Source organism: Podarcis muralis, chromosome 5 (genome assembly GCF_964188315.1).
Source record: "Podarcis muralis chromosome 5, rPodMur119.hap1.1, whole genome shotgun sequence".
Classification (NCBI taxonomy): Eukaryota; Metazoa; Chordata; class Lepidosauria; order Squamata; family Lacertidae; genus Podarcis; species Podarcis muralis.
In genome coordinates this window covers 92562849-92590330 of record NC_135659.1, presented here as the reverse complement: position 1 = coordinate 92590330, position 27482 = coordinate 92562849, and the positions used below count along the sequence as shown (strand labels likewise).

The 27482-nt window shown below is 44.7% G+C and overlaps 1 protein-coding gene across 1 annotated transcript in view; it reads right to left on the bottom strand.

The window, feature by feature from the left end:
* The window catches only part of NTSR1 (neurotensin receptor 1), a 119394-nt gene that overhangs the window by 12302 nt on the left and 79610 nt on the right, over window positions 1-27482 (bottom strand). Inside the window, exon 2 of the mRNA XM_028735398.2 lies at window positions 10901-11102. Within this exon, the coding sequence (XP_028591231.2) occupies window positions 10901-11102 (202 nt within the window). The remainder of the gene's footprint in view (window positions 1-10900; window positions 11103-27482) is intronic.

Genomic DNA, 27482 nt, shown 5'->3' with positions numbered 1-27482 from the left:
AATAAGTCTTCATATGTCAGTTTTTGTTCTTCCAAATTTATCTTCTTGATTGATAAAATATCTGTAGGGGATAGCCACCAAGGTGTTTTCCACTCTAACAATTTTTTGTTTTTTTCCCAGACTTCATAAAGGGAGCCTCTAATGATGTGGCTCGCAAATCCTTTGTGTACCTTCCCTTTGTTTAGCCAAAGGTAGGCATGCCAGCCGTACCTATTGTCTACTCCTTCTAGGTCCAGTAGGTCAGTATTCTCCAGAGTTATCCAATCTTTAATCCAGCATAAGCAGGTTGCTTCATAATAGAGTCTTAAATTGGGAACAGCAAGTCCTCCTCTCTCCTTTCTATCTGTAAGTAATTTAAATCTGATCCTAGGCCTTCTGCCTTGCCATATGAATCTCGCGAGAGTTTTTTGCCATTCTTTAAATATTTTGGATCCTCTTATAACCGGAATGTTTTGAAATAGGAACAGCATCTTGGGTAATATATTCATTTTTATAGCTTCCATCCTGCCCAGCCATGAAAGTTTAATTCTGCTCCACACGTCCAGATCTCTTTTGATTTTGTTCCATGTTGCCGAATAGTTGTCTTCAATTAAATTTATGTTCTTTGATGTAAGCCAAATTCCTAGGTATTTTACTTTTTTAACCACTTTAATTCCAAATTCTCTCTCTAATTTCTCCTTTTCATCATTATCCAAATTTTTTGTCAACATCTTTGTTTTGGCTTTGTTTAATTTAAAACCCGAAAATTTCCCATATTCCTCCAATGTCTCCAGGGCTCCGCTAATGCTTTCTTGTGGTTTTCCCAAAGATAGGATCCTATCTCTGGAGCAGGCCTTCTCTGGACTTAGGCCTTTAATCACACGTGCTACTGAGCATGTGACTGCATTTGTTCCCATTCATCCATCCCTACCTTTGGCTCTCTTCCCTTCCTCCCACTGCTAAAACTTGGACTGTAAGCTCCTTGCAGGCATAGACCTACCTCTGTTTGTTTGCAGAACTCTGCAAACCCTGACACACATTGATGGCGCTGCATGCATAAGGATACATAAGAACTACAGCCATCTATAGGCATAATTTTCTGGGGCTCACACAAGAACAAGTTTTTCACCTCCAAGGCAGGAAAAGTCGAGTAGCTCTTAGAAAACCAATGGCACCCCAGGTGAGTTCTTTGAAGTTTTCCCACTTGGGTGGTATTGGCAAATGAGCTGAAAGGCTACGATCCCAGGCAGAGCAACCTGTTTAATGAATTGCCAAATGAGCTTAATTCACAAACTGGCACAAGCCAATAAATTGTTTGGAATTGGATCTGCCTAATTAGTCTGGGGAATTAGCCTGGGGAAGGAAAGGGAAAAAAGTACAGACCTGTTTCTTGACCGATAAAAGTTTTAAATCTCTCCAGAGCTACAGCTTTTTTTGCTCAAGAGTTAGGGCTGATTCAGCTGTCCCCACAGCTATTATTATTATTATTATTATTATTATTATTATTATTAATACCCTGCCCATCTGGCTGGGTTTCCCCAGCCACTCTGGGTGGCTTCCAACAAAATATTAAAATACAATAGTCCGTCAAATATTAAAAGCTTCCCTAAACAGGGCTGTCTTCAGATGTCTTCAAAAAGTCTGGTAGTTGTTTTTCTCTTTGACATCTGGTGGGAGGGCGTTCCACAGGGCAGGTGCAACTATCAAGAAGGCCCTCTGCCTGGTTCCTTGTAACTTGGCTTCTCGCAGGGAAGGAACCGCCCAAAGGCCCTCGGCACTGGACCTCAGTGTCCAGGCAGAACGATGGGGGTGGAGATGCCCCTTCAGGTATACTGGACTGAGGCTGTTTAGGGCTTTAAAGGTCAGTACCAACACTTTGAATTGTGCTCGGAAACATACTGGTCAATGAGGTTCTCACATGGCATCACACCCCATCTTAAGAACAGAATCCTGCTGGGCTGCAGGATCATGAGGAATGTTTCTGTGCTTCAGAAATTATAGATATAATATAAAATGAAAGTTGAAATGTTTGTGAGAAAGGCTGAATGTTGGAATGTGAAGCTTGTGCTTGCAAGAAAACCAAGAGATAAGGACAGAACAAAACGTATGCAGGAGCTATTGCTATAACAGTTGAGGATAAAGGAAGGAGGGGACGATAAAAACGTTCCTATGCCTTGTGATTAAACCAGTAGAAGCTGGTAGAAGGAAGTTCTGCCTTATTTAGACACATCTGCCCCTTTGCTTGTAAGTGTATAAATGTTTGTGCTTTCCCCTATTTTGTATGTCTCTCTTCAACTATTTGCAAACCGAAATAAATGTCCTGCTTGAACGGCAATTGGCTTCTGGATCTTATTGGCCATGCAGCCTGAATCTACAGGGTATTGGACCCCAATATTTACCCAACATCTGCAAGACTATTATCCATTTCCTAGGAAGAAATTGTGGCATTAATGTGAAAGCCTCCAATGGGCTCTGTATGGCTCTTACTTGTAAGTAAGAAATAGATGTTTATTCAGACACAGACTCAGGAGCAGACACAAAGCTCAAGGGTCATGGTTCAGGAGTTCAAGAGTAGGGCAAGAAGCTTGGAAGTGGATGGAAGCAACAAAGATGTCCCAACAAGTTTCCATGCCCCACCCGCCAAGCTTTTAAATATGAGCCATGGCATGAGGATCAGTGTTCCAGGATGATAGGAATTGTAGCCCAACATTTGGAGAGCTGTGAGTTCCTGAGTCCTGTTGCTAGGAGTTGTAGTTAGAGAAAGGGTGTGTGTAGATGTGACATACTGTGATGGCCTGGGATTCAGACTCGGAGGCTGAACCTGAGGAATCCAAGCCTGCACAGGATTCCCGCCTCCAGAACCAGCTGAGCCGGGGCTGGGGCTTGAGCCTGAAGGGTCCTCACCTGTAATGGATCCTCAGGTGCAGGCACCAGCTGAGTCTGCTCTGGCTCCTGAGGTGATGGAGGACGCATTGCCTGCAGGTGCTCCACTCTCAGCCCCGTCAGGGGAAGCTGAGGTTGCCTCTGGGTCCGGTAACCCTCCAGCCTCTCCTGAACTGCAGAGGCTCAGGGCAGAGAGGCGGAGGGAACTAAGTTCCCGCAGGAGAAGTGCTCACCTCCAGGCCAGGAGAGGTGAGTCACCTGTGGACCTGGGTTGCCCTATGCCTTGGGGCAGATAAAAGCCACCCAGCCCCAGTCCCAGGTTGCGGGAGCAACATTGTTGGTTACCTGTTCCTGCCTGCACCCTGTCCTGCTCTTCTGCCAGAGTTCCTGACCTCACCTGACTCCCTGCCTTGGACCCAGCTTCAGCTTTGATGGACAGCCTCCATACCGCACCCTCAACCTCGGACTGGACTCGGACCTCGCCGCACGGTTAACCCTCGGGACCAGCACACATACCCTCTCAATATTATTCATTGGTTTCTGCTGACATTTCCCATGCCAAGGCAGGAATAACCATTGGAGTGTAGCAACCTGCTGGAGAGTGGGCATTATAATGATCAGGGATGTTATAATCCCAGGGACAAGTGGAGCCAGTGCACTTGATAGGGTTTAGAGGCTCTAGAACATAGGTCAATGAATGCGGGTCCTGGGTTACAAGTTAGTTCCAGGCCCAGCAAAATGATTTATGTTCACTGGTTCCCTCCAGCAGAACTGCTAGATCCTCAGCTTTTCATTTAGACAGACAAGTAGTTTCTATTTCTCATTGTTGTGCAGAAACAGTTTCTTTAAAAAAATGAAAGCCAAGGCAGAGCCTGATAAGAGCTCAGCTGCCTAAGATATTCTATGTGTACATACACAAGTTATCTTTGTTCTACACTCCTTTTAAAATTTCATTTGCAATTTGATTTCAGGGCTTAACATTAATTTTGATGTAAAAAAAAACTATTTCAAATATGTTTTGCTGATTGTCTTAACTGCATGCTGAACTCAACAGGGGGCTAATCCTAGAAGGTAGGAAATGAACACAAAGTAATTTGGATTCATTATCCAACTTGTAATGACATTTGGGGCCACCTGAAGCAGACTTCAAAGACAAGTGGGGTGCCACAGAGGTCTGTCCTGGGCCCAGTGTGGTTCAACATCTTTATAAATGATTTGGATGAAGGAATAGAGGGCATGCTCAGAGGGCTGCAGATGACACCAAACTGGGAGGGGTAGCTAATACCTCAGAAGACAGAATTGGGATTCAAGATGACCTTAACAGATTAGAGAACCAGTTAAAGCTAGCAAAATGAATTTCAGGAGGGTTCTACAATTATGCAGAAAGAACCAGCTGTACATATATAAGATGGGGGACACCTGGCTTGCCAGTAGCACATATGAAAAGGATTTAGGGCTTTTTAGTAGATCACAAGCTTAATATGAGTCAACAGTGTGATACAACAGCAAAGAAAACTAATACTATTCTAGGCTGCATCAACAGAAGCATAGTGTCCTCATCAAGGGAAGGTCATAGTCCTGCTCTATTCTACCTTGGCTAGAACACACTTGGAGTACTGCGTCCAGTTCTGGGCACCACAATTTAAAAACGATATTGACAAGCTGGAATGTGTGCAGAGGAAGGGCACCCAAGACGATCAAGTGTCTGAAAACCAAGTATATTGCTTCCAGCCCTTTTGTGACATAATTAATAAATCACACACAATTTCACCACAGCAAAGAGGAAGAGGAATAACATGGTTTTTGGTGGAAGCTGAACTGCAGCAGAATAGAAGCAGGGCTGCCAAGAACGTGGATCAGAATGGAAATTGATGGCTTCTTAACCCTGTACTCAACACAGAGTTGAGTCCTGTGTTCCCTGACCACAAGTTATTTCACATCCATGAATAATCATAGTTTAGAGGTCCCGGGCCCTAAGGAAGTCAGATTATCCTCCACCAGGGCCAGGGCCTTCTCAGTGATGGCTCCGACCTGGTGGCACGCTCTGTCCCATGAGACCAGGGCCCTGCAGGTTTTAATTTCCTATTCCGCCTGGCTTTCAATTTGAATTTAGCCTGATCTTTTATTCCCCTTCCTTCCCTCCCCCTCCCCTTTTTGTGAAGACTACCCGCTCTGGGATCCCACAGCTAATTCTCCCCTGGTCTCATCGCTGGCCCAAATAGGGCTAATTTAGCCAGCTAGCCCTGGTGATCATCTAATGTTTATTGGATGGATTTCCTCCTAAATTGATTTTTGAATTCTGAATTTATTGTTATTCATGTTTTATACTGTATTTTATGCTGTTTTTTGTTGTATCAATTAAGTGTTTTAAATTTGTTGTTAGCTGCCCTGAGCCCGGTTTTCTGAACCGGGAAGGGTGGGGTATAAATAATAATAATAATAATAATAATAATAATAATAATAATCCATCCAGACAAACCACTATTCCCCATACAGTGGTACCTCGCAAGACGAATGCCTCGCAAGACAAAAAATTCGCTAGACGAAAGGGTTTTTTGTTTTTTGAGCTGCTTCGCAAGACGATTTTCCCTATGGAAAACGGAAACGTCTTGCAAGTTTGTTTCCTTTTTCTTAACACCGTTAATACAGTTGCGACTTGACTTCGAGGAGCAACTCATAGAACGCGGTGTGGTAGCCTTTTTTGAGGTTTTTAAAGACTTTGGTGATTTTTGAAGCTTTTCCAAAACTTTCCCGACACTGTGCTTCGCAAGACGAAAAAAATCGCAAGACGACAAAACTCACAGAACGAATTAATTTCGTCTTGCGAGGCACCACTGTAGTCCCCATTCTAGCACAAGAGTTCTTGCTTAGCATATACACCTCTATGTGGTGTATCTGGTGCTAAACTGGAGCTCAGCATAGTTCCTCACACAAATACTTTGCAGCTTACTTATTGCACTTCTCCTGCATTTTAAACTTTTCCTCCCTTTTTCTTTTATTCTCTACATTTTGTAGATCTGCACTAACCAGTTGAAATCCTGTTGCCAAAGAACATTTATCCAAAGGTGCAAATATGTAATTTTCAGTGCTGATTACAAAAAATAAGTTCCCCCCCATTTTCTCCGGGTAACTAGCCCTAGCAGTTCGAAAGCACGTCAAAAGTGCAAGTAGATAAATAGGAACCGCTCCGGCGGGAAGGTAAATGGTGTTTCCGTGCGCTGCTCTGGTTCGCCAGAAGCGGCTTAGTCATGCTGGCCACATGACCCGGAAGCTGTCTGCAGAGAAACGCCGGCTCCCTCGGCCCATAGAGCGAGATGAGCGCCGCAACCCCAGAGTCGGTCACGACTGGACCTAAGGGTCAGGGGTACCTTTACCTTTACCATTAACTAGCCCATGAGTGAATACTCACAGAGAAGCATGAGAATATTTAGTATATGATTTCACCTTGGTGGTCTTATGCCAATAGTACCCAGACAATATGTCTTTTTCTCAATGCATTCTGCATAGCATTCTGTGTGTGCTTTGATTTTTGGAGGGAGAAGGAATGCTGTAATTTGCTCCTTTAATAGCTTGCTGTACGTTACAGAGTTTAGATTGATTGAGCCTCCTTTGTGTACGACAGAGGAATAGAAGGCAGTTTTACTATTCTCCAGCCATCCATGTTCCCTCCAGGCTTTCAAATGTGCCAGCCGTAAGTCTTACTTGAAGTAAAACAGAGAACTATCGCGGGGGGTTGTGGACAAGAGGAAGAATATACTTCCTTCCCTGCATGCAATTCTGTGTGGAAAGAACAGAATGAAATTTTAAGATCATTTTGTTTCAGGTGTGCTCTAAAATGCTAAATGAGATGTTAATGATTTACGATCTGGGTCTCTGCATGGTTACTTGGGAGTGATTCCTGTTTTATTCAGGTGGCCTTACTCATAAGAAAGTAGGCAAAGAATGGCAGCCCAGGCCCCAATGAGATGAGTTAGTCCCATTGCTTGCACATGGAGCTTAGTCACAACTAACGTAGCTGAGCATTAATTCAGCCCAACCATTTATTAGTAGATGTGGGGGAGGGAAATGGCCTTCCTGTGTTGAATTAGAATGGGTGTGGGGGTGTTTGCATGCAGGGGAATTTCCCAGTTTACAAATTCATATACTGTATTTTTCCGTGCAAAGGACTATATTTCCCCCCAATATTTTTAAGTTTAAAATTGGGGGTTGTCTTATACATGGAATGTTGCCAAATGTTTATTTCTTAATTTTGGGCTCAAAAATTAGGGGTTGTCTTATACATGGGGGCATCTTATACACGAAAAAAACGGTAATCAACTGCAGTGTTTCTCAAATTTGCATTTCATTTCATTGCATTTGCATTTAAATTTCCCTCGGTTAAAGTGAACTGGAAATTTGAACCCAGCCTATTTGGAATCAACAAAAGCACCAAACCCAAAGCTCATTTTAAGAATATGCATTTGCAGAGGATGCGTTGCAACCATCTTCCTATAGGGACCCGCTCCTGTTCAAGGTCCTAGCCTGCCGTTTCCTCCAAGCAAATCATTCTGCTCCTCCTCCCTCCTCTTCCATTTTTCTTTTCCAGCTGTCACTCTGTTTTCCATGGCTGTTGAACATACTCAGCTCTTACTGGGCTATTTTGAGACTTGGGTTTTTGTTGCTGCTGCTGTTGTTACTCCCTTTGTTCTGTTGTGTTGTTGTTGTTTTTTAAATATAATGATGTATTTGTATTTCTGATAAACTCAAGAGTTGATCTTAGGGTTATGGTATGAACCTAATAATAATAATAATAATAATAATAATAATAATAATAATAATTTATACCCCAGTCATCTGACTGGGTTTCCCCAACCACTCTGGGCAGCTCCCAACCGAATATTAAAAACACAATACAGCATTAAACATTACTTCCCTAAACAGGGCTGCCTTCAGAGAGAAATCTGTAATTTTCTGCTACTGCTGTCTACGTTGTAACCTGGTTTAAATATGAGATTTAACAATAATAACAATATAATTGGCAGCTGCAGTATATGGAACTGTATGAATGGAAGTGGATTCTATTTAAGTAATCAAATAATGACTGTGTTGAACATGACACATAGACCTGTGTTTTAATTATATTGTAAAATCTAATGAAATATCAATTCAGGGTGGTTGTTTTCCCCCTTTCAGTATTTGCACTGGGAACTCGTTTAGCTAGGACTGCTGCGTTGTTAAAATATCCTTTTGTTCATTCACAGATTAGCAGCTTTAAAAGAAATCCCAGATATGATTAATATCTTAACACTGGTATTTATTCGAGGATAATTAACAACTAGTTCACACTGAGACCTTAGCAGAAGCTCAAATAGTAATGTGCAGTAGGACAATCATAAGAACAAGAGAAGAGGCTGCTGGATTAGGCCAGTTGCCCATCCAGTCCAGCCTCTTGTTCTCACAGAGGCCAGCCAGATGATCAGGGGAAGCTTGCAAGCAGACCCTGAGTGCAATAAGTGGTACGCAGGCTGAGACCCTCCCTGCCCACAGACTGTCTCACCAGTGGTGCATGCTCTGGTTATCTCCCGCTTGGACTACTGCAATGCACTCTACGTGGGGCTACCTTTGAAGGTGACCTGGAAACTGCAATTAATCCAGAATGCGGCAGCTAGACTGGTGACTGGGAGAGGCTGCCGGGACCACATAACACCGGTCCTGAGAGATCTGCATTGGCTCCCAGTAAGTTTCCGAGCACAATTCAAAGTGTTGGTGCTGACTTTAAAGCCCTAAACGGCCTCGGTCCTGTATACCTGAAGGAGCGTCTCCAACCCCATTGTTCAGCCCGGACACTGAGGTCCAGCTCCAAGGGCCTTCTGGCGGTTCCCTCATTGCGAGAAGTGAGGTTACAGGGAACCAGACAGAGGGCCTTCTCGGTAGTGGCGCTCACCCTGTGGAACACCCTCCCACCAGATGTGAAGGAAATAAGCAGTTATCCTATCTTTAAAAGACAGCTGAAGGCAGCCCTGTTTAGGGAAGCTTTTAATATTTAATGCTGTACTGTTTTTAATATTTGATTGGGAGCTGCCCAGAGTGGCTGGGGAGACTCAGCCAGATGGGCGGGCTATAAATAATAATAATAAATTATTATTATTATTATTATTATTATTATTATTATTATTATTATTATTATTATTATTCTGCTCTCCCATCCCAGCAAGTGGTAGTCAGTGGAGGTAGAACACAGTATTCCAGGTTAGTCATCATGGATCGCAGAGACTATAGGCAAGAGTGACTCATTTGGCCTTGCCTGGATCCCAGGATCATACATTCTAGGACAGCACAGGAAATTTTTGCTATCACTTTTCTTAACAAACATGTATCTATGTGATTTCAAGGAGAAGGTGTACAGTGGCGACATCCTCCAGTGTACACAGTAACACAGTTTTCAGTGTATCTTCTAAGCAACACCAATGTTATGAAACCTTTGCCAACTGCCCATGTTCCAATCCAAGATGTCCCATTTAATAAGAGGTAGTTGAAAGACTTGAGCAATCCCCCTAACAGTGAACTCAGGTGTGGAGTGCCGATATAGTTTGAGCCAAGAAGGAGCTACTCATTACACCATTAACATTATGGTGCTGACCTTTAAAGCCCTAAACGGCCTTGGTCCTATATACCTGAAGGAGCGTCTCCACCCCCATCGTTCAGCCCGGACACTGAGATCCAGCTCCAAGGGCCTTCTGGTGGTTCCCTCACTGCAATAAGCCAAGTTACAGGGAACCAGGCAGAGGGCCTTCTCGGTAGTGGCGCCCACCCTGTGGAACACCCTCCCTTCAGATGTGAAGGAAATAAGCAGCTATCCTATCTCTAAAGGACATCTGAAGGCAGCCCTGTTCAGGGAAGTTTTTAATATTTAACGCAGTATTGTTTTTAACACTTAATTGGGAGCCGCCCAGAGTGGCTGGGGAAACTCAGCCAGATGGGCGGGATATAAATAATAAATTATTATTATTATTATTAAGAGGGAGGCCTCAATATACTAAGGGGAACTTTGAAGGTATCTCCACAAACTTTGCCATCCACACACAGTCCATGAAGTATGAGGGCAGCCATTTTGCTAGCCTAAAGCAAACAGGAGTTGGAAAATGCTTCATCAGTGAGGTGGGCATTCTGGAAGTTTGTTTTGAGAAGGCTAATAGCCGGTAACTTCCAAGTCTCAAGTGCCAGACCTCAGCAAAAGAAAGTCTGTCAAGATATGCAGGTGTCAGGGGTTCAGGAGCAGAGGGACAGGAAAGGGAGGATTTAGAGACCGAGGGAGAGGAATCCGAGGGAGAGGTCAGCGATGATAGCCGTCCGAGGTCTCTAAGTCTCTCCAGCGAATCAGAGGATTCACAGAAAGGGGCTCCCGTGGTCAGAGCTAGGGGGTTGCCAGAGGGAACACCTCAGGAAGGAGGGGCCAGAGGGGACTCAGAGAGCAGCAGCTGGAAATCGGGACCAGCTTCTCCACCGGAGAGCAGTAGGGGGGAGGAGTCCCAGGCATCGGCAGCAGGCAGCTTTCCGTCAGCGGAAGGACATGAGTCAGGGTTAGCCACGCCTGCATCAGAGAGCGAGGAAACGGTCAAAAGGAAGGTCAGGGGCAGCGCGCGCGCGCCAAGTTCAAATGTACAAGAGGGTGGCGCAATGAGCAGCCCGGAGAGGGAGCCGGGTCCCAAAGCCCGCCGAAGAGAGGGGGAGGAGTCCGAGGGGTCCGCATCCGAGGCGTCCAGGAAGGAAGGCACCCCGGGGGGTAGTAGGACCCAGAGGCGGAAGGAGAAACGAAGAAGGTGGAGTAAGGCTAGAGTCTTAAACTGGTGTACAGGGGGCGGAGACTCAGACGAGGCTTCGCTGGTCTAGGGTCTAGACGTAGAGACGCACGCTAGAGCTTGAAAATGGAAACTAAACTTCAATAAAGACTTTTGTACAGTTCTGCCGGCTAGCGTTGGTCTTCTGTGAGCTGGGACCTGGAGGCAGTCTCTGACAGCAGGAATCTAGGAAGAGGGCTTAAAGAGAAAGAGGAACTTACGTAAGACTCGGACGCCATGCTTCAGGGCTTGTACACGGCCAGGCTCCATGGACATGCTGAGCATCGTTTGCTGGCCTCCAATAGTGCACACCTGGTTTTCTTGTGCGGCTTGCTTGAACATGATGATGAGCTGGTTGGCAATTATGGTGTTCAAGACGGAGATGACGACCATTGGGAAAACGAAGGAGATGAAAGCATTGACCTGGATGAGAGAGGACAGATATCATCATCTTCTTTTTTAAAAACTTTTATTGATAATTGCAATACTTACAAACACAAACCAGAAACTAAACAAATTTATTTTAATTTAAATACTGCTAATGTCAAAATTGACATTTCAGCAACTTAGAAGTATAAAAATGGTTATATAACCATTGAAACCATTGAAACCATAATCACATTACGCAACTGGAATACACCATAGGGCACTCCCATTCCAATATTAAAATATAAACAACCTATTAAAATAAGCAATAAAGCAACCCCATTGAGTACAATGTGTTCTCATCAAGAGTTGTGTCCTCATCAAGAGCATCCTGAATTATATTCTAGAATTTAATAACAGTGACAAACTACGACTACAAAATAAAATAAAATAAAGGAAGCTGGAAGGGGAAAAAAAGGAAAGGCACGATTCTCCTCTTTCTTTAAGGAATGGTTGATCAAATAGGGAGATGGACAGGAATGTCAAAGCTCACAAAAATGTATTTGCCTAAGAGACAGCAGACAGCACTTTGAGACTTTTTGCATTAATGTTTTTCCCTTTTACCGGCTTCATAAAAGAAAATGCAGTTTGAAGTTTGACTAGTATAAAAGCCTTTTCTGTATTGCAAATATAATATGTTTCTGTGCTTCTGTCTATTTTCCATGCTTGGCAGAAGAAGAAAAAGTTGCTTCTAAGGAATTAAGTTTTTGCACTACAAAAAAATGGTTAGCTTTTGAGTTGTTGTTGTTGTTGCTGTTGTTGTTGTTGTTGTTGTTAAATAGAGGATTAGACAAATGCATTGTTGACCAGCCTATCAATAGCTGCTAACCAGGCTGACTTAAAAAGCTCAACAATTGGCAACCCTACGATATAGATGAATACATAAAGACATTATAAATTAGAATGGGGGGGGGGACATATAAACATTAACATATTCCCTCCTTTCGTAGCTCCCATCCTCCAATGATAGTGGCAACAACATTGGCAGCACAGTAACAGAAAGCAATAGTATACTCCCATCCACTAACCAGCATAGAAAAATAAAAACTCAACACTTCTCTCTTTAGCCCTAGTCCAGAGGAATCTGCCATGTCAACCCGACTCAGATATTTCCTGGGTTCCCAAACCTCGCAAGGTACTCAGTGCCCATATGTTGTGGGTGCTCTCAGTGCATCACCTCATTCTCTAAATTAGAGATAAACCTGTGATGGAAATTTCAGCGTGGTGGGGGAATATGAAATCTCCAACTATAGAACACATGCATTCAAGAGGGAAAACCTCCTGCAAATTAAACTTCCTGCAAAGTTTATGGTCCATTTACTCCACCGTTGCTCCCATGTTAACTGGCATAAGCATTTGATCTTCTTATCTACTGTAAATAGCCACTAGGATCCCTTTGGGCTGCTGTGGTGCAAGTTAACGCTTCACAATATCAGTGATTCCTGATTCACAATTGCTGGTTCATTCATCTTTTTTTTAAAAATAAAAATTATAACCTGGGCTCTCCTTGAACTCCATTTTATTCCTTCCCCTCTATAAAGCTGTCTTCTTTGTGTGCGAAGTTTAATGATTGGTCTCTATAGCCCGTGATCCCATTAGCCAATAACCTCTGCCCCAGAGGATTGAAATTGATTGAACAAACAAATCCAAGTTATAGCATTTCTGTAACCCTCAGTATGTGTTTTTCAATAAAGCAAACACTACTGATATTAACTTGTGCTTGACTCTGTAGGAAACTCAAACATTGAATGCAATCAAGATCTTTTGCATTTCAACCAATGTGTAGCCATATCTTCACTAGAACCTTAAACTTCTTTGAAATGAGTTTAATTATCACAGCACACATCAAATAATGGTGGAAACCATTGCTCTGTGAGGTTGCTCAGACCCCTTCCCCCTCTCCCTAGAATTACAGTTTCCAGGGTTTCTAGGTTGGGTGTTGTGAAAAGTTTAAAGCTGGTTTAGATTTGTAGGGTAGCCATGCTCTTATAAAGGAAGTGCAGGTGGTGCTGTGGTCTAAACCACTGAGCCTCTTGGGCTTGCCGATCAGATGTTTGGTGGTTCAAATCTGTGCAACAGGGTGAGCTCCCATTGCTCTGTCCCAGCTCCTGCCAACATAGCAGTTCGAAAGCACACTAGTGCAAGTAGATAAATAGGTACCGCTGTCGCAGGAAGGTAAACAGCGTTTCTTTGAGCTACGGTGTTCCGTTGCACCAGAAGTGATTTAGTCATGCTGGCTACATGACCTGGAAAGACAAATGCCGGTTCCCTCGGCCTGAAGTGAGATGAGTGCTGCATCCCATAGTCTCCTTTGACTGGATTTAACCATCCAGGGGTCCTTTACCTTTTCCTTTTTAAGGAAGAAACAAAATTTTAAAAATTCCTTCCAGTAGCACCTTAGAGACCAACTAAGTTGCACACTTCTTCAGATACGCACACGAAAGCTCATACCAATAACAAACTTAGCTTATACCAATAACAAACTTAGCACAGCTTCAGCAATGGGTTCCACACACAGTAACAGCAGCAAATTAAACACCAAATCAACTGACTTCACACAAATATTCCTGTAAGTCTTTTCAACAAATTCCTCCTTCTGATCTTTCCGTCTCCAGTTCCGTTCCCCTAAGTCACCCTAATGTGTCCTGCCTGCTTCCTTCCATAACCTGGCTGGTGCTTTGTACGACCACCAGCAAATAACACAGTTGAAAGGTTTCTAACAGCAGGAAGGTGATGGGTTGGATCTCTCCAAAAGTGTCCTTAAGAGCTGCCAACTCTCTGATGCTTTTAAAATTGTGGAGGATGAAAGAAGCACAATTCCCAGTTCTGCAGAAGCTGCAACACAAAAGTTTGGCCTAATAATTTATACAGTAAATAATATAGTAATTTGCTACCGCAATGTCTGCCAACTTGGATGTCTTTAAAAGGGTTTCAGAGCAATTCATGGAGGATAAGTCACAATGGCTATGTTCTACTTCCACTGATGGAGGGAGTATGCTTTTGAATACCAGGTGTGGGAAATCATAATTGTGGAGGGTGCTGTTGTGCTTGCAGATTTCCCATGGGTGTCTGGTTGGCCACATTGAGAGCACTGAGTTAGGTGGACCTGATCCAGCCTACCTGTCATGTATGGGGCCCCACCTCTTCGCTTTCACCTGCCCCCTTGAGATTTAGAAAAGCTGGGATGGAGATAGTTTGTGAAGCATCTGAGCTGCATTTGACTTGGTAAGCTTTCTCCCCTCTTCTTCAAAGGGAGACGTGAAGCGGTCAGTCCCTTCGAACAGGCCTGGCTGGGACCAGCTACCGCTTGACTTTCCTCTCTCAGGCTGCGGACCTACCTTTAAAACACATTCAAAACACGTTCTTTCTCTCAAAGAATTCTGGATGCTGTAGTTGGCGAAGGATTGCTGGGCCTTGTAACTCTGTGAGGGGTAAACGACACGCCCCAGTATTCTTTGAGAGGGCAAATATGCTTCAAATATGCTCTAAAAGCATAGTGTGTATTTTCTACCTGAAATGTCTCTATTACCAGCCCTTCAATCTCAGACCCTCCAAGTGTCCCTATTTTCCAGGGACAGTCCTGGATTTACAGAAGCTGTCCTGGTTTCTGATTTCATCCTGGAATGTCCCACTTTTATTTAGGACGTCCCTATTAGGACTGGAGAAATGTTGGAGGGTATGGAGTTAGGCGACCCACGAGCAACGGAGATAAGTAACTATACAAGCTTTAGAAGGCATCTGAAGGCAGTTCCTATATAGGGAAATTGTTAATGTTTGATGTTTTACTATGTTTTTATCTGCACCATAAGCCATCCTGAGTGGCTGGGGACACCCAGACCAATGGGTGGGGTATAATAATAATAATAATAATAATAATAATAATAATAATAATAATAATAAATATGAATTGTGTATTGATTTGTAATGATTTGTTGGGTCTCTGGACCATAATAAAGATTGATTGATTGATTGAAAATAAATAAATAATTGAATAGGACATCCCTATTTTCATCAGAATAATGTTGGAGGGTATGCAATCTGGTTACACCAGAGGGAGAGCTGAGGTGTAACATCACCTTGCCTTAGAACAGGGGCAGACTGTGCTGGGCCTGGGGGTTTACGCGAGCAACGCAGTCCAGGTCAAGTCCCAAATCCAAGGGTTCCACAAGGAGTCAGTCCAACAGGCCAAGGCAGGAAACCAGGCTAGGTCAGACACAGGGTAACAGGCGGGTACCAGCGAGCAGCAATATTGCTCCTGCAACCTGGGGCAGGGTCTGACAGCCTTTTATCTTTGTTTGTTGGGGTAGTGGCCGGTCCTGATCCCCTGGCGACTCACCTCCCTGTTTCTCCCGAAGGTGAGCACTCCTTCTGCGAGTACTCAGGTCTCTCCTTCTGCCAGACCTCAGTCTCTGCAGCTCGGGAGACGTCGGTGGGTTACTAGACCCAGGGGCCGCCTCAGCCTCCCCTGACCAAACTGGTAGTGGAGCAGCTGTAAGTGATGGCCCAGCTGAAGGCAAGAAGGTAATCCCTGTATCTGGAGCCAGGGCAGGCTCAGGCCCTTGACTCGGCCCAGCTGGAGCTTGTTGCAGGGGAACCTGTGCAGACTGGGACTCTTCAGGATCAGGCCCCAGACTCGGTTCAGATGCCGCCTGAGGCAGAGGATCCGGTGCGGACCGAGACACCTCTGGTTCCGAGCCCGAGCCCGAGTCCTAGGCCATCACACAGACCTTGGTAATATACTGCCCTGTGTGAAGCCAGTTGCTGCCTCCCCTCAGCCCTCGCAGTGCCGGCTTAAACCAGGCTTTGGGAAGGAGGCACAAGGCTCTGACAGGTTCCTAGAGCCCTCCTACCTTTCCTTCAAAGCCCAGTAAGTGTGTGCCCAGCTTTGGGAAGGAGGTAGAAGGATCCTGTCAGAGCCCTCACACTTCCTTCCTAAAGCAGGGATAGCACTTACTGGGCTTTGAGAAGGCACCCTTCTTGGCTGCACACCCAGTGATGCTGCCTCACTAGCCTAACCCTGTTTGAGGCCACTTGCCATTTGTTTCCTCCCCTTCCCGAGCCATCTCCTACACTGACCATTTTAGAGGTAACAGCATGAAACAGTTAATCCGCTCCACTTCCCAGTGGGGAGGAATTGTGGTGGACCACGTGGCCACCCACTCCCCTCTGGGGGCAGGAGACGAAGTCCTGCATCACCGAGAGGTTCCCGGCCATGTCATTGTCCAGCCAGCCAATCCGCTGGCTGGGGGGCTGTGGCCGGGCCCCATTTAAACTGAGGTGCAAGCAAATCCTCTCCCTTAATTTTTGTTTAGTTTTTAACCTTTCTTTTCTTTTTACTTAATCATTACAGCTGAAAACCACTTAATTTCTAAAATCAACATCGTTCTAACATTCATTAATTTTGCAATGTTTCCTGAGATAGTCTTTAAATTTCTTCCAATCTTCTTCCGCTGTCTCTCTTCCCTGGTCATGGATTCTGCCGGTCATTTCTGCCAGTCCCATATAGTCTATCACCTTCATCTGCCATTCTTCCACGGTGGGTAAATCTTGTGTCTTCCAGTACTTTGCAATGAGTATTCTTGCTGCTGTTGTAGCATACATAAAGAATGTTCTATCCTTCTTTGGCACCAATTGGCCGACCATACCCAGGAGAAAAGCCTCTGGTTTCTTCAAGAAGGTATATTTAAATACCTTTTTCATTTCATTATATATCATTTCTCAGAAAGCCTTAATCCTTGGGCATGTCCACCAAAGGTGAAAGAATGTACCTCCTCTTGGCTCGCTTCCTCAATCTCCCATCCACCCTCCTTATTTTCAGGTTTCGACATTGGCTTTGCTACCGACCTCGGATGGTCACCGTTGAGGGGCCTGGTAGGAATTTTCCCACTTGGTAGGGTTTTCGCCTACCTCATAGCAATCGTCACAACTTTGTAAGGTTTTACGGTTAGGCATTGGTTGACCTTATGATGGGGGAGGGGAGGTGTGGCCATCACCTGCCCCTCCAAGCTTAAGGGTATTCCGTTAAAGGAATCCGGGGGTGTGGATCTTGTCTGAAGCCTGGGGCAGGGCTATTACTATGCCACGACCCCATCGGGAACCCAGGGGGAGCTTGAATTGGTTTGCATTGACTGAGCTCCCCCTACCGGTGGTTGACCCTTACTGGACTCCCTGCATGATGGGCAGGAGTCCGATGTAGTCGGGTCAATTCCAATGCTTAAGCCAGGATTTGGTTATACTACTTCTAGATTTCAAAAGGAAATTATAGAAGGAGAAGTGAAGTTGCTGAAGGGTGCATATAGTATCCAGTTAGAATGGGAAACAAAAGATGAGGAGGTAAAACCGGTCATGATCAAATGGGCACAAGATATAGGACATAACATACAATTTGAGGATTGGGAAAAATTGTGGAAAACAGATATAAAATTTACAGACTGTTCTTTCTTGAAAGAAAACTATATGAAAATGATGTACAGATGGTATACAAGACCAGTACAGATAGCAAAAATGTACAAAACCGGGTCAAAGATATGTTGGAAATGTAAAGAAAAGAAGGGGGTGGGGTGGGGGAAGGGGGTAAAATAATGAATATGAAATGTTTTGATATGTTGTTATATTGAAATTGCTAATAAAACATTTTTTTAAAAAAATCCAATGCCTAAGCCAATACCGCTCACATTCTGTAACCAATAAAGTCATGGCCTAAATTTGCCCACTACCCATTAACCTAATATCCATGTTCTTGTGTCTTATTCATCAATGAGAGGGTGGCTTCGGGGTCTTGACACACAAAAGGCAGCCTATGGGCAAGGCTGATTCAGACCAACTTATTTACAACGTCCTCATCCCTGGGGTTTGCGTGCTTGCTAGCTTTAAACAACAACAGCACACTATTACTTTCTTCTTATGGAACAGGACAGCAGATGAACTATGTTCTCTCTCCGTGGAAATCATTTAACCAAGGCTTGGGAGATGTCATAAACAGGCAAGAGTGGGGCTGGAATTGTTTATGGTCACCACAAAACCATTGAAGCTTCACGGGAGAGGCACCTCCATAGATTAATTGACTTGTGACGGTCAGAATTCCTGGAAACATTTATAATATTGGGCCTGTTTACTAGACATTTCTTAAACCATTAAACTTGGGTTGTTAGCAGTAAAACTTGTAATGATTTTCTTTCTCTTTTTTTGCCAACTTGCAAAGGGCAGGCTGATACCATTTCCCAAAATGCACTGCTTTCCACCACATCCAATTATTCCCACATAATTGGATACAGCTTCTGCTCAAGCACTCCTGCTGTCTAGTCAGTCTATCCTGCCTGTCATCAAATTATGGGTTTGTGAAACTTGCCCTTTGTGCATCCACATATATTTTCCATTTCCTGGGCATGCTTGAGATTGATCCAGAAAACTGGAGACATAACTTTTGCAACGCTGATCCAAATCCTGGATCCGTTACAAATCCAATGCATGTTATTATTCGGCTCCTGACGCCATTCTGCATGATAACCCTAATAAGCACAAACCTCCAAAAAGCATAAATCATTATTTTATTTATTTTATTTATATCCCACTTACTATAAAACATTGTCTTGAAGCGACTTGTAATTTCCTTTTTCCTTTCCTTTTTCAAAAGCATAATTACCAAATTTAAGATATTTTTTAAAAAATAAAAAAAATGTCCAGTAGCACCTTAGAAACCAACTAAGTTTGTTCTTGGTATAAGCTTACGTCTGCATGCACACTTCTTCAGATACACTGAAACAGAAGTCACCAGACTGTTATATATAGTGGGAGGGTCGGGTGGGGTTTTTCTCAGGAGGGTAGTAGGAGATAGGTGATTGACTCAATGGGCATGGTAAACCTGTTGATGACTGTTAACGACTGCAATTAGCCCTGCAGGAAAAAGCAAGGGATAGTATGCAGATGATTGGCATATGTAATGAGACAGGGATCCAATATCTCTATTAAGACCAGGTGTCTCCATCGTTTTCAGTCCAGTGATAAGTTGTAATTCAGCAACTTCTCTTTCAAGTCTGTTTCTGAAATTCTTTTGTAATAAGACAGCTACTTTGAAATCCTGTATTGAATGTCCTGGGAGATTGAAGTGTTCTCCTACTGGCTTCTCTGTCTTGTGATTCCTGATGTCAGATTTATGTCTATTTATCCTTTGGCGTAAGGTTTGGCCTGTTTGTCCAATATAGAGAGCTGAAGGGCACTGCTGGCATTTGATGGCATATACAATGGTAGAAGATAAGCAGTTAAATAGGCCTGAGATGGTATGTTTGATGTGGTTGGGTCCAATGATGGTGTTGTGGCAGCAAAGTTGGCATCTGGGTTTATTGCAGCTTGTTTCAAGAAACAGACTTGGAAGAGAAGATAGAACATTCTATCACACCCAAATAGAAGATGAACACCAATTAAGAGGGGAATGTTTGGGTGAACAGGAATGCCTTCACCCAGTGTCTGAAGGCTGTTTGTGATGGTGCGAGGTGCATCTCTCTGGGGAGAGCTTTCCAGTTGGGAAGCCACCAATGGGAATTGATTCTTGCAGAATCAGGACCGGCCCAAGCCCAACCATGAGGTGGCTGAGGCAGCTGCCTCAGGAGGCAGAAGCCCAAGAGATGTTGTGCCTTGGGCTCCCTGCCCACACGCTCCACCGCTTGCCAAAATCTTGCCAAAATCTCACGAGATCTCATAGAGTGACGCACAATATGTCATGAGATTTTGGCAGGACACACCATTGCTGCTTCTTTGCAGATGCCTTCCCACAACCTGGGTGAAATATACTTGGAGTCGAGAGTGGATTTCATGCTCTTTATTCAGCTCATAGTGGTGAGGAGGAATGGAAGTTCCCCCAGAATGTCTGCTTTATATACATTATTTACACAATGGTCCCCATGTGATTGGCTAATTCCGGGATTCTCCTGTAGGCCAATCAGGTCGTGGATTCACTTCCACCTGGAGCTGCTGTGGACCAATCAGACTGCTGCATTCTGGAGCCTATTGTTCTAGGAGCAATCAGGCTGCTGCATTCTAAATCCTATTGTTCTAGGACCAATCAGACTGCTGCATTTTGGATCCTATTCAACTCAGTACATAACACCGGGTAAGGCAGGCTGTGGTGGTGACAGCATAGCTGTCAACTTTCCCCTTTTTAAAATGGAAATTCCCTTATTCCAAATAGGATTCCTCACAAGAAAAGGGGAAAGTTGACAGCTATGTGACAATGGGGTGACACCTTCCTGTTTTGCCTCAGGTGGCAAAATGGGACACACTGTCCTTGCCTGCAATAAAACACGAGTTTGGAGCGGCTCCATAATAATATTTCCCTGTCCCTCCTCTGATCTCAGTTTCTCCAGATTAGCTTTATCATTAGCTGCTCGGAACTCTGTTATTTCGCCAAATATTTTTTCTTGCTGCAATTCATTGCCGCATCATAGGTCCGAATAGTGAGAAATTGGGGGCTGGTCTGAGAGTAGCGGTCAATCAGCAGAGCTGGACATAATAATTTCGGCAGTGTGGGATGGCAATCAAGCCCTGGAGCCTCCGCGCTGTAGAAAGATAACCTTAGGTGAGAACTCATTGGCTGAAGCATTTAGTGGAAATGCACAGCAATAGACTGGGGCCAATCCCATCTTGGCTACTCGCAGATATCAGCAGTGTTTGAGTGTTAAATTCCCTACTGGAAACGAGCCAACGGTGCCTCATATTTGCTGCCAGCAAGACAAAACGAGGCACTAACACACTTCCATCCGGCTATCAGGCTGCTGATCACTGGGGGTGAAAAGCAATTCAGTTGCCTCGTCGCTAACATTTGAGAGACGCAAGTATTTCTTCAGGACCAAAGTAATTTCCAGTATTTATGAAATAGCCAGCCATCAGACTCCACTCCCCATCTGACCTGGGTTGACCTGCAGCTGCTGTGTGAAATAATTGGATAGCATTGACCTGGGAATGGAGGGGTTGGGTTGGGGGGAGGGGAAGAGGAAGAGGAAGAGGAAGAGGAAGAGGAAGAGGAAGAGACTGCTGCCACTTTCCCCTACCATTCCAAGAAACAGAGAGAAGCTATTTCCACCTACCAAGGTGAGAAGTCTACAATTTAGTTGACCCCACCCCTACTCTTCAAAAAAAGGGTTATAAGATGGATCCAGACTTAGGGCACAGTCTTCTGCCAGCAGAAGGCTCCCTGCTCTGCCACACACACACACACACACACACACACACACACACAGTGGTACCTTGGGTTACAAACACTTTGGGTTATGCGTTTTCAGGTTGCGGACCGCAGGAAACTCGGAAGTACTCGGGGTTACTTCCTGGTTTCACCGCTCGCGCATGCGCAGAAGCACTAAATTGCGTCACGTGCGTATGCAGACGCAGCACTGCAGGTTACGAACGCTGCAGATTGTGGATGTGCCTCCATCATGGAATACGTTTGCAATCCGAGGCTCCACTGTGTGTGTGTGTGTGTGTATATATATATATATATGGCACACGCACACACACACGTACCACCTTTCCTCCACAGAGTTCACGGTGGGATGTACAGTTCTCCTTAGTGCTATTTTTCTAGAAAAATAGGTGCCGGAACTCACCACGGACACCTCCCTTGTTCTCTTAGAATGGCAATGGTACCCACCTGAGAGGTGCTGTAATGGAGCTGGGAGGAAAAGCCTGGGTTCTCCTCCTTCCCAAAATCACACTGGGCCAGTTAATGCCAGAAGGCATGGCTTCATGACATAGATGCCAACTCCTTAGGGCCCTGGGTGCTTGAGCACCCACAAGGGAGCACCCATGAAGGGGCTTGGTACCCACAAATTTTGGTGCCAGGTCCATGCACACTGCATGGCACCCGTGGCTGCAAGCCCCCATGGTTGTGGGACCAATCTGGCACTCTTGCTGCATGCTATCAGCAACCACACCATTCGCCACACCTGTACACCAGGTAAGACCATAGTGCAAGGTCAGTTCACACCTGAAAAGTCTGTGATGCAATAGCATTGGATTTTGTTTTTTAAGCCCGCTCTGTAAACCATCTCTTGAAGAAGAAGAAAAGAGGGAAATTGTGAAAACCTGAGAATGCAACTTGAGAGGAATGTTGTGCGGGTTGACTTTCTCCTCATCGCTATGATGGATAGGTGTACAGTCAATGATTCAGGACCGATAAAAGCAAGTACATAGTTAAACTATGCAAGAGGCAGTGGTGGCCATCAACTTGAATGGCTTCAAAAGAGGATTGGACATGGAGGAGACATCTGCCAATGGCTACTAGCCATAATGGCTAACCTCCACGGTTGGAGGTAGGAATGCTTCTGGATACCAGTTGCTGGAAACCACAGGAGGGGAGAGTGCCCTTGTCCCTGGATCCTGTGCATAGATTTCCCACAGGCCTCTGGTTGGCCACTGTGAGATACTGGACTGGATGGGTTTCGGTCTGATCCAGCAGGTTCTGATTATGATCTTATAATTTGGAGCTGATATAGATGTGGAACATCTCGTGTGGATAGCCCTGGTGCCTAAGACTCTAAATAAATAAATAGCGGGTATGTGTTTGTGTGTGTGGTGGTTCCTGATGTTGGGATTTTTCTACTATGTGCAGCTTCACACAAAGCAATTAGAAGTTGGCCGAAAGCCAGGATGACTGAGCAGAGGAGCTATTCTGCCTAGAGATATGGGACCTTGGATACAGCTCTACCATTGGTTGAGGTCTCACACAGGCATGACGACTTATGACCTTACTGACTGGATAGTTTCGTTGGTCAGTGTGGTGTTCTGAGAGTCGTTTGGAGTTTGTTAAGAGAGAGCTAGTTAAGATCCGTTTCTGTTCTTGTATATAGTAACTTGTAGAATCTGCTGTAAATGATGTTGTTGTTTAGTCATTTAGTCATGTCCGACTCTTCGTGACCCCAGGGACCAGAGCATGCCAGGCACTTCTGTCTTCCACTGCCTCCCGCAGTTTGGTCAAACTCATGTTCGTAGCTTCGAGAACACTGTCCAACCATCTCGTCCTCTGTCGTCCCTTTCTCCTTGTGATCTTTCCCAACATCAGGGTCTTTTCCAGGGAGTCTTCTTTTCTCATGAGGTGGCCAAAGTATTGGAGCCTCAGCTTCATGATCTGTCCTTCCAGTGAGCACTCAGGCCCGATTTCCTTCAGAATGGGTAGGTTTGATCTTGCAGTCAAGAGTCTCCTTCAGCACCATAATTCAAAAGCATCAATTCTTCGGCGATCAGCCTTATTTATGGTCCAGCTTTCACTTCCATACATCACGACTGGGAAAACCATAGCTTTTACTATACAGACCTTTGTTGGCAAGATGATGTCTCTACTTTTTAAGATGCTGTCTAGGTTTGTCATTGCTTTTCTCCCAAGATGGAGGCACCTTTTAATTTCATAGCTGCTGTCACCATTTGCAGTGATCATGGAGCCCAAGAAAGTAAAATCTCTCACTGCCTCCATTTCTTCCCCTTCTATTTGTCAGGAGGTGATGGGACCAGTGGCCATGCTCTTCGTTTTCTTGATGTTGAGCTTCAGACCATATTTGTGCTCTCCTCTTTCACCCTCAATAAAAGGTTCTTTAATTCTGTAAATAATAAACACCTCTAAATAACCAAGTTATTAGTAGCAGCGTTTTGTTCCTGCTTGCTTTCTGGAACTCTGCGTATGCTCTGCTAAGGTCTGGCTAAGGTCCTGCAACAGGTCAAAGTTGCAAAACACCAATACCTGAGTCATATGAGGACTGTGGTGTGGGAGAAAAGGCTTTGCCCACCATCAGAGTCACCTCCTTTCTGTGCTTTTCACAAGGGGGAGAAAACCTCCAATTGCTAATCACAGGTGTGTGTAAATAACAGGCACTGGAGGAATTCTGACCAGGACCTTAAAGGTTTAAAGCCTGCCTTCTCCCATGCCACAGTCTAGTTTGACCCTTAAAGTGGTGAAATTGCCAGCCGGGAAAGGGTTAAGCACCCCCTCTCCTCCCTTCCTCCTGCATTCAAAAACACAGCCTCCCAATGCTGCTTTTCATTAAAAACCCCCAAAAGGGCTTCACTATTTACATCGTTTGGGCATAATGCATAGTTTGGTCCTAGATATTCTGTGTTGAAGCTTAAAAGTCCCATGGAGCTCTTTATTCATCAAAATGCTATTTTGCTTTCAACCATTACGAAAACTTCACAGCACTTCACAAGTTTGCTAAATGATTACACTTCTCCGTAAGTGTAAGAGAAAGTTGATTCTTTGACTTTGCCAAGCAAAGGTCATTTGGAGAAGAACCAGCGAGCTCTAATATGCACTCCACTCTCATGCCCAGTTTCTAAAACTTTCAGTTCCTATCTATGCAGGAGAGAAACTTTTGGCACTTGAAGATAATGAATACCCCCAGTCTTGAGCCTATCTGCCCTATCTGCCCGCAGACTGTCTCGCCAGAGTGGTGCATGCTCTAGTTATCTCTCGCTTGGACTACTGCAATGCGCTCTATGCAGGGCTACCTTTGAAGGTGACCTGGAAACTACAACTAATCCAGAATGCAGCAGCTAGACTGGTGACTGGGAGCGGTCGCTGAGAACATATAACACTGGTCTTGAAAGACCTACATTGGCTCCCAGTACGTTTCCGAGCACAATTCAAAGTGTTGGAGCTGACCTTTAAAGCCCTAAATGGCCTTGGTCCAGTATACCTGAAGGAGCGTCTCCACCCCCACCATTCAGCCTGGACACTGAGGTCCATTCCCAAGGGCCTTCTGGTGGTTCCCTTGCTGCGAGAAGCGAAGTTACAGGGAACCAGGCAGAGGGCCTTCTCTGTAGTGGCACCTGCCCTGTGGAATGCCCTCCCATCGGCTGTCAAAGAGAAAAACAACTACCAGACTTTTAGAAGACATCTGAAGGCAGCCCTTTTCAGGGAAGCTTTTAATATCTGATGGACTATTGTATTTTAATATTTTGTTGGAAGCCGCCCAGAGTGGCTGGGGAAACCCAGCCAGATGGGCGGGGTATAAATAATAGGTGATGATGATGATGAGCCATTTTCTTCATTAATTAAGGGGACAATCCAAACCCAAGATCCATCAGGCTGAGTGGAGCTTGTAGTAAGTGGATCTCCAGCTGGGCGTAGGCTCAGCTGGGGCTATGCTACTTGAAATCTCCATTCCATTCCACAATGCAATGTTGAATGGATATAGAATCATAGAACTGCAGAGTTGGAAGGAACTCCAATGGTCATCTAGTCCTACCTCCTGCAATGCAGGAAAAAGCATCCACAAACGTCCAACCTTTGCTTAAAAACCTCCAAAGAAGGAGGGTTTACAACCTGTGAGGTAGACCGTTCCACTAGATGACATTGCACCTAGAGGAATTAATGTATTTGCCAGGGTTACCAGTTGGGTAGCCTCAAGTCCCAGTATTATTAGAGAGGGAGAAAATTTCATCCTTTTCAACATTCACAACAGGAGTAATCATTGAGGAAAAGACACAAAGGAACTACAGGAATTGAAATCTGCACCAAACTGCACATGCATAGTATTTTCTAGAAATCCAATAACAACTTAATGGAGTTATGCACCAGTTCCTAATGCACCTGTAACACTTTGGAAAGAAGACCAGACAATTCAGAACTCCAGAATTGAGGTTGCAAATCAGCTGATTTGGAAGCATCACGCAAACAACCACAATTCTGAATTCCCCAGGCAGAGAAGCAGTTTAGGAAGCACCACTCATACATTATACAACCTGTTCGTAATTTAAGGACTATCGATGTTTCCAGTATTTACCCAACGTGATCCAGAGCCCCACGAATTTTGAGCAAAAACTACACAACTTAACTGCAACACTGGCCTGCAGACAGCCTTTCCACACAGAACATGGGTGATAGACCACGAGCTGAAGTCAGAGGAGCAAGCATGGCTGAGCAATAATTGAAAACAAACAACTGGAAAATACTTTGAGATGGATGAGTAGGTGGAACCACGGAGCAGAGTGCAAATTTTATAGCAGCATAGGAAAGTGGGGTTGATGCCACATGATAGATCAAGAGTGTACATCTTCTTGGAGGGGGGAAACAACATTATTTTTCTTTCTCACTGATGTAGGGGGCACTGGAAAAGCCAGCCACATTTCATTTTTTGGAAATGTCAAGAATGGCTTTGCAAACCCAGTGTCATGGCCCGCCGGGATGCATGAGAGAACATCAGATAAGGGGCAGCAATTGGAACTGATGAAAGGAACATTCTTGTTTTAGAAATGCATTTGAGAGCAATGGCTTTTCTCTCTGCTCTCTCCAGGTGTCCAAGGGATGTTTGAAGGGCAGGGGAACCAACCAAGGACTTCAGAGACTTGTATAGAATAAAAACCCAGTCTGGAACTTCTGAAAGAAGTGGGGCCTGGCTGAAGGCTGTGCTTGGTGGAGCAGTGCTCTGTTTGACCTAATGGAACAGCTTCCACTGCTCTGTGGACGGTGAATAAGAGATTAAGAACAGAAGAACAGAATAAGAGCCTGCTGGAACAGGCCAATGGCCCATCTAGTCCAGCATCCTAGATGGCCAAACCAGGAAAGCCCACAAACAGGACCCAAGCACAAGAATGCTCTCCCCTCCTGTGGTTTGCAGAAACTGGTATTTAGAAGCTTTGCTGCCTCCATTGCTGTAGAGAAAGAGCATAGCAATCATGGCTGGTAGCCACTGATAGTCCTATCCTTCATGAATTTGTCCAGTCCTCTTTTAACCAAGTTGATACCCATCACTGCCTCCTTCTGCTTCGGGCTTCAAAATAATAGAATCATAGAACTGTAGGGATGGAAGGGACCCTGAGGACCATCTAGTCTAACCGCTTGCAATGCAGGAATATGCAGCTATAATAATACTAATACTAATACTAATACTAATACTAATACTAATACTAATACTAATTTATTTATACCCCACCCATCTGGCTGAGTTTCCCAGCCACTCTGGGTGGCTCCCAATCGAGTGTTAAAAACAATACAACATTAAATATTAAAAACTTCCCTAAACAGGGCTGCCTTCAGATGTCTTTTAAAGATAAGATTAATTTGCTTAATTTGCTGCTTAATTTCCTTCACATCTGAAGGGAGGGTGTTCCACTGGGTGGGCACCACTACTGAGAAGGCCTTCTGCCTGGTTCCCTATAACCTCACTTCTCACAATGAGGGAACCACCAGATGGCCCTCGGTGCTGGATCTCAGTGTCTGGGCTAAATGATGGGGGTGGAGACACTCCTTCAGGTATACAGGACCGAGGCCGTTTAGGGCTTTAAAGGTCAGCACCAACACTTTGAATTGTGCTCGGATACGTACTGGGAGCCAATGCAGATCTCTCAGGACCGGTGTTATGTGGTCCCGGCGGCCGCTCCCAGTCACCAGTCTAGCTG